Source organism: Salmo trutta, chromosome 35 (assembly GCF_901001165.1).
Source record: "Salmo trutta chromosome 35, fSalTru1.1, whole genome shotgun sequence".
NCBI lineage: Eukaryota > Metazoa > Chordata > Actinopteri > Salmoniformes > Salmonidae > Salmo > Salmo trutta.
In genome coordinates, this window is record NC_042991.1 from 6,148,875 (window position 1) to 6,157,207 (window position 8,333).

Consider the following 8,333-nt stretch of genomic DNA (forward strand, 5'->3'; position numbering starts at 1 on the left):
TGCAGTACTGCTGTTTTCTGTTGTACCTGATAATTGCACCCACCTTGTCCCAAATCTAAATCTGTCCCCGATTAGAGGGCAAACATTTAAATAAGCAGTTGAACTGGCTTGGAGGTCAATATGAATTTTCCTCTTCTAGTTTCTAATGGTTTATTTGGAAATGTAATGTTTTTTGTAAAGGCTACATATGGTGTATAACCATCAAACTCAACTCTGGGCCTTGAAGCCAGTTTCACAGCATTTTCTTTTTTATTCCCCTCTAATCAGGGACTGATTTAGACTTGAGACAACAGGTGGGTGCAATTCAGGTAAAACAGAACCAGCAGAATCTGGACCTCAATAGGGTAAGAGTTGAAACTGGCTTCAAGGTCCAGAGTTGAGTTTGAGTACACTGTCCAATGAAATGCTTACTTGCAGGTTCTGTATTGACAATGTTCATATTTGATTTCTTATTGTTGCAAAGTAAATGGCTCAGAATAAAAACATTTTAGCATAAGTGTAATACAGGTAGGAACAATATTTACATGTATCAGAGAAAGGAGGAAAGTGTTTAAATTGTGTAGCATTACTAAAGTCTGGAGAGTCAGTCAGCAGTCTGATGGCTTGTAGAATGACTCAGCCTGTTATCAGAGCATGAGGTCTAATACCATCTGCCTAACATTAAGGGCGTGAACAGCTCATGTGGGGGTCCTTGATGCTGCGGGACTTCCGCAGGCACCGTTTCAAGTGGGTGGGAACCTGTACCGTCTTCACCTGCTGGAGGGCCTTGCAGTTGTGGATGGAGCAATTCCCTTACTACGCCATGATGCTCTCGATGGCGCAGCGGTATTTGGAGGACCCTGGTTGGCATGCCAAATTTCTTCAGCTGCCTTAGGAAGTAGAGGCGCTGTTGGTCCATGTCAAGTCCTCTGATGTGAGCGCCGAGGAACTTCAAACTGCTGACTAGATGTAGTCTAAGATGTTATCAAAATCAAACTGGTAATACCAACACCGCGTGACAGTCCAAGAGGAGTTATATATAGTTCTGACAGCTATCTAAAGTGATTTGAGGCCAGACTTCTCTTGTGTAGTATAAATCTTCATACTAAAAATAGTGTTTCAAGTATACATTTCCAAAAAGAACTGGGCCATGTTCAGCAGGAGTCAAAGCACAAGGTTTGTCAACAGAACCAGAGCTGTTTAAAAAATATATATATATTGTGGCCCAGAGGGCAATTGTGTGCTACTACTACATGAAACTGCCCACCTTCAGGTTAAAAATGACAGGTATGACATCTGATGACATACCATTGGAACTCGCAAGTTAAGTTGTCACATGCACAAGTACAAGTGAAATGCCTTTCTTGCAAGCTCCAAACCCAACAATGCATTAATCAATAATGTAACACTCAAAGTAATTTAAATTAGAAATAAGAGGAAGAAAGCAAGCATACTATATACAGGGTCATTCAGTTCCAGGAACATATTTACAATGTTCAATGAAAAGAAATGCAAGAAATGCGTCTCACTGTACTTGTGCATGTGACATTGAAACTTGATCATACGTCTGATTTCAAGTGCAGGAACTTACTTCCAAACCATTCCCCGATGCCCAGTTTTCTTGACCATTCAAACACTTACTGAATGTGCACAATAAACAAGATTTCAGATGCATATGTCAATTTAGTCTCCAAAATTGGTTTAATCTTTACAAGAACATTATACATGCAATAAAAACAAAACAAAAACAGGAATAAAACAGAATATCCTGAGAGGCTTTCCTCTGCGGTGTGTAACTTGTCAGAAAGGATGCCCCGTCTGTACAGTGTTGCCCAGTCGTCACTATCTGGCCATGCTGGAAAGGACAGAAGTAAAGCACCTACTTAACTCAGCACAAATAACCCTAACCTGGTCCCATGTCTTTTCCTGCTTCAGACAATATGCCAAACATGCCAAGACAATGATAAAGAACTTGGCTTAAGCAGAAAAAGACTTGAAACAACCAGACTAACCTTAAACGTAAATTAAGACAATATATTACAGATTCTTTCTTCAAAGTTCTGACAATGAAAGCCACTTCTGTCCTTTTGCGCATGGCCATCTGGTGACTACTGCGTTTCCCCCGTCCATGGAGAGAAGTGCATGCTGAGTTGGTTTCTGCCGTTAATCGACAGCCACCAGCTCGACCTCGAAGATCAGCTTTGCGTTGGGTGGGATTCTGGTGGTGGGAGAGTTAAGGAAAGCACACAGGAAACAGTTGCATATCGATTCAAAGAGGGAGACATTCATTATATAGTTCATCTTTAAAAGACTTAGTGGTTAGAAATCCAGCTCAAATTCAATTAGTATCGACAAAGCTATGATAGAGCCATTGTACAGGAGAAGACTCCTCTAGGAGGATTGGCAATCTTTCTGACCATGACTGGTGGTGTAAAACATAGCAGAAAGTGAAGCCTCTTGACTTTAATCTCCTAGTTAAATATTAGCCCATAGTTCCCATGATATTCCAATGTAAAGGATACTTTGAGTCAGGAAGTCCCTTCTTCCCGTAGGCCCATTCTGGTTCAATCTCCAGTTTGGCCGTCTCCCCTTTGCTCATCGTTAGGATGCCTTCATCCCACTGTGGAGAAATTTTTTTTTCTCATAAGACTTAGTGATAACTGTTGCAATCTATTTTTCACAAGGGAAATGGTTGCAATAAGGCACATACATACATATGTATATTTTATTTAACCTTTAACTAGGCAAGTCAGTTAAGAACATTTTCTTATTGACAATGGACGGCCTACCCCGGACGACGCTGGGCCAATTGTGCGCCGCCCTATGGGACTCCCAATCACGGTTGGATGTGATACAGCCTGGATTTGAAACCAGGGACTGTAGTGACACCTCCTGCACTGAGATGCAGTGCCTTAGACCGCTGCGCCACTCAGAAGCCCGAAATATAACATCAATCTCTCTATGGTCTTACCCCTCTGATGACCCGGCCCAGGCCAACTTTGAAGCTCAGTGGCTTGCTCTGTTTCTTCTTTCTGGCAGCTGGAGAGGGGAGGACAGAGGAAACAGTCAAATCATTATTGGTATTAATGAGAGAAAGATAATTGAGGAGAAGGGAGTGTGTGTGACAGAGTGACAATATGTGTGTTTGAGACAGAGATAGTCTGCATGTGTGTGTATGAGAGAGAAAACATACTTGCAGGGATGTTGGTGTCGAACACTGTGCCGTCCTCCAGGGAGCCAGTGTACCAACAGCTCACATTGTCTCCCTTCTTAGGGAAGTTAGTCTTGTCTCCTTTCTTCAGCACAGACTTAAAGAACTTAGGAGGACCCTGGGAATTGAAATGCATAACACAAGTGACCATTTTAACAATAAAATTATTCTGACAACCAGTGGAAATTGGATGTAGTGGAGTTGCAGTAACTTCGAGATTTGTTCAATTTTGTTCAACACTTTTACCCTGATGCTTATTTCAGCGGGAAACGTTGAATCAAAAGCTTTTCAAACACGGGTCGTTTACCTCATCCACGACTTCCACAACTTCTTTGGGCTTGTCGTCAATCTTCACATTTTTCACATGCTCTGTCACATCTTCAATGGGTTCCGACCCTAAAAACCTCTGTTAGTCGCACAAAAAAAAAATAATCTTATCATTCATAATTCACATCTTATAATGTCATGCCATATGCTTCTAAAATATACATCACTCCATCCATGTTGTCCACCTACCTTGCTCTCAAACAAGTCATTGTAGGCAATAATCAATTGCTCTTTCTTCGCCGTTTTTGCGACATTCTTGATATTTCCCATCAGCTTGTGCTCGGCAAGAAACTGGAAAAGAAAAGTAATGAAGTCAAAGAGGGTAGTTGTGGCGTGAAAGCAACACTCAACCCTTTGGTGCAAATTGATGCTTTTGCATTATTATTATTTCCCAAAATTGGCGACCAAAAAAACAAGCCTGGCTGACGTGACTCATGGGACATAGTGACGTCGATTTAGGTGTTAGCGAGCCCATTCATAGACTAACTACCTTTTGTATCTATTAATGAAGGTATCTTCTGGCCAGGGAAGTTAAGTGCCCCGACTGCACTTAAACACGCATAGCTTGTAGTACGGTTTTGGAAACATAAGGAATGTATCTTTCATATCAGTGCAACATTATTTTATCTTCTTCAAAACAAAAATGTTAAACATAAAAATGTGTAAAAATTTTGAAGGTTCGGGTTCCCACGCAGCCATATTACAGCATGTTCATGCAAAACAGACGGAAGACAGAGGGCTAACTAACGGTTTGAACACACCGACAGCGTCTTTGCACTAAATAGTACGCGCTACAGAGGGGTCGAACTACCTGCCATCCAGTAACTCTATACCAGGCGGTGTAAGAGGAAGGCCCTAAAAATTGTCAAAGACACAAGTCATAAACTGTTTGCTCTGCTACCGCACGGCAAACGGTACCTAAGTCTGGAACAAAAAAGGCCCATGAACAGCTTCTACCCCAAGCAAGCGGCTACCCGTACTATCGACATTGACCCTTTTTGCAGTAACTCTGACTCTACCACCACACTCACGCCGACATATACACTGCTGCTATTGTCTATCTATCCTGTTTCCTAGTCACTTTACCCCTACCTATATGTACATATCTAGAGCATTCGGAAAGTATTCAGACCCCTTGACTTTTTCCACATTTTGTTATGTTACAGCCTTATCCTAAAATGTATTAATTTGTATTATTTTTCTCTCCAATCTACACACAATACCCCAAAATGACATAGCAGAAACAGGTTTCTATACATTTTTGCAAATATAAATAAAAAAGAAATGTCCTCTCACCGTCAATTGCGTTTATTTTCAGCAAACTTAAGATGTGTAAATATTTGTATGAACATAATTCAACAACTGAGACATAAAATGAACAAGTTCCAAAGACATGTCACTAACAGAAATGTAATAATGTGTCCCTGAACACATTATCAAAATCAAAAGTAACAGTCAGTATCTGGTGTAGCCACCAACTACATTAAGTACGGCAGTGCATCTCCTCCTCATGGACTGCACCAGATTTGTTCTTTCTGTGAGATGTTACCCCACTCTTCCACCAAGGCACCTGCAAATTCCCGGACATTTCTGGGGGGAATGGCCCTAGCCCTCAACCTTCGATCCAACAAGTCCGAGACGTGCTCAATGGGATTGAGACCTGGGCTCTTCGCTGGCCATGGCAGAACACTGACATTCGTGTCTTGCAGGAAATCACGCACAGAATGAGTAGTATGGCTGGTGGCATTGTCATGCTGGAGGGTCATGCCAGGATGAGCCTGCAGGAATGGTACCACGAGGGAGAAGGATGTCTTCCCTGTAACGCACAGCGTTGAGATTGCCTGCAATGACAACAAGCTCAGTCCGATGATGCTGTGACACACCGCTCCAGACCATGACAGACCCTCCACCTCCAAATCGATCCCGCTCCAGAGTACAGGCCTCGGTGTAACGCTCATGCCTTCGACGATAAACGCAAATCCGACCATCACCCCTGGTGAGACAAAACCGCGACTCATCAGTAGCTATCACTGGAGGGCTGGTCTCTCTGTATAATTGACTCAGGGCGATACATCTGTCCTCCTCTCACCCCGTCTGTGTGATGCACTATATCATCCAAACCACTCTGGTGAAGGTTGTTGTGACTGAATGTAGGCTAGAAGAAAAGGGTAGAGGAGTGCATTGTGTATAGTGCAGAATATCAAAACAAAAGTAGAACTAAGTACTATTTGGTTATGTCGAGGTCTACAATGTAACAGAATGTAATTGCTTGCTGTTTGGGGTTTTAGGCTGGGTTTCTGTATAGCACTTTGTGACATCGGCTGATGTAAAAATGGCTTTATAAATACATTTGATTGATTGGTCAGAGAAGAGCACTTTTTTCCAATCCTGTCTGGTCCAGCGACGGTGGGTTTGTGCTAATAGGCGACGTTGTTGCCTGCGATGTCTGGTGAGGACCTGCCTTACAACAGGCCTACAAGCCCTCAGTCCAGCCTCTCTTAGCCTATTGCGGACAGTCTGAGCACTGATGGAGGGATTGTGCGTTCCTGGTGTAACTCGAGCAGTTGTTGTTGCCATCCTGTACCTGTCCCGCAGGTGTGATGTTCGGATGTACCGATCCTGTGCAGGTGTTGTTACACGTGGTCTGCCACTGAGAGGACGATCAGCTGTCCGTCCTGTCTCCCTGTAGCGCTGTCTTAGGCATCTCACAGTACAGACATTGCAAGTTATTGCCCAGGCCACATCTGCAGTCCTCATGCCTCCTTGCAGCATGCCTAAGGCACGTTCACGCAGATGAGCAGGGATCCTGGGTATCTTTCTTGTCCTCTTTCGTGTCCTAAGTTTTCATAACTGTGATCTTAATTGCCTACCGTCTAAGCTGTTACTGTCTTAACGACCGTTCCACTGGTACATGTTCATACATTTATGGTTCATTGAACAAGCATGGGAAACAGTGTTTACAAGCATGGGAAACAGTGAGTGGCTGGGCCACTCAAGAACATTCAGAGACTTGTCCCGAAGCCACTCCTGTGTTGTCTTGGCTGTGTGCTTAGGTTCGTTGTCCTGTTGGAAGGTGAACCTTCACCCAAGTGTGAAATCCTGAGCGCTCTGGAGAAGGTTTTCATCAAGGATCTCTCTGTACTTTGCTACGTTCATCTTTCCCTCCATTACTAGTCTCCCAGGAAGAGTATTGGTGGTTCCAAACTTCTTCCATTTAAGAATGATGGAGGTCACTGTGTTCTTGGGGACCTTCAATGCTACATACATTTTTTGGTAAGCTTCCCCAGATCTGTGCCTCAACACAATCCTGTCTGAGCTCTACAGACAATTCCTTCTACGTCATGGCTTGGTTTTCACTCTGACATGCACTGTCAACTGTGGGACCTTATATAGACAGGTGTGTGCCTTTCCAAACCATGTACAATACATTGAATTGACCACAGGTGCACTCCAATCAAGTTGTAGAAACATCTCATGGATGATCAATGGAATCAGGATGCACTGGAGGTCAATTTCGAGTCTCATAGCAAAGGGTCTAAATACTTATATAAATGCGTACATTTTTTTACAATTCTAAAAACCTGTTTTCGCTTTATTACTATGGGGTATTGTGCGTAGATTGATGAGGAAAACAATATTTTATACATTTTACAATAAGGCTGTAACAAAATGTGGAAAAAGTAAAGGAGTCTGAATACTTTCCGAATGTACTGTACCTACCTAAATATACCCTATGTATATAACCAAGCTACCACTGCTCATTGTGTATTTATTCCTTTTTTAAAAAAAATATTTTTTTCTATATATTCTGCATTGTTGGGAAAGGCCTATACGTAAGCGTGTTACTGTTTAGCCTACACATTGATTTGAGGTGTTAACCAGACTAACCCAAAACACCGGGCTAACACCATCTCTGATTCGTAGCTTGTTGTTTACGGTCTGGTGCAATAACGCATTTGCTACCGGTTGGCCCAACGCCGAAAAATATATTCAAAGTTAAATAAGTAGTCGTATCAAAAAACTTAACACGGCACGGTGATATACAGAACGAATGGGACTATACATGCATGCCATGTTGAACTGTTACATGCTAGGCTAACAAGCTAGCATCAAGCTAAATTGGCAGTGGTGCGCCAATGCGGAGGTAACTGATATCACCATGCGTGCGCACTAAAAGTGAGAAATGGCGTTTTAGTTAGTGCTGTTAAACCAATGCATGCATTGATCAAACATAAAACATACCGAGTGGGCCGCATTGTCCTGAATGAACTTAATAACGTCTTTTTTGGATAGATCATCACTTTTGAGCTGCTCATCGCTCCACTCTCTGGTCAATTCAGCCGCCATTTTACAAGGCGCACTGCTGAACTTTCACCTCCGTTGTGGGAGGACCGGAGGCGTAAAGTCTTTGGGACACTTTTCACGCCACTTCGATACAAAGTGATTTTCGGAGCAGGTTAGGAGGACATTTTCGCCAACCCTAACACCAACCGTAACCTCCGTCTCATAACCTGCTTCTTAACTTCTCCTAACCTGCAACAAAACAGTATTTTTTTGTGGTTTGGCTTGCCTTGATGCAAAGGGAGATCATCATCATTAGTGCTTTGCTTAATAAATATATTTTACAGGACCAGAAAATAATTATTTAGACTTTGATTGCAAAATCTGACAAAGAAATCTGACATTTGATTCAGTTCTTTGTATTTTTTCCTTAAAAACATAGAAAATACAAAGTGTATATTCATGTTGAATATTGCAAATTAATAATGTGCATTTAATGAAACCACCTGTAAGAAAATTGCAAGTGATAATGTGG

The 8,333-nt window shown here is 42.3% G+C and overlaps 1 protein-coding gene across 1 annotated transcript; it reads right to left on the reverse strand.

Annotated features, from left to right (window-relative positions):
- Positions 1-1,657: 1,657 nt before the first annotated feature.
- LOC115174514 (peptidyl-prolyl cis-trans isomerase FKBP3-like) lies at positions 1,658-7,906 on the reverse strand. The gene is made up of 7 exons (XM_029733124.1): positions 7,760-7,906; positions 3,707-3,808; positions 3,498-3,596; positions 3,173-3,308; positions 2,951-3,018; positions 2,502-2,599; positions 1,658-2,197 (listed from the first exon to the last, which is right to left on the reverse strand). The coding sequence occupies exons 1-7, from the start codon at positions 7,862-7,864 to the stop codon at positions 2,143-2,145; spliced, it is 663 nt and encodes a 220-aa protein (XP_029588984.1). The 5' UTR covers positions 7,865-7,906; the 3' UTR covers positions 1,658-2,142.
- Positions 7,907-8,333: the final 427 nt, after the last annotated feature.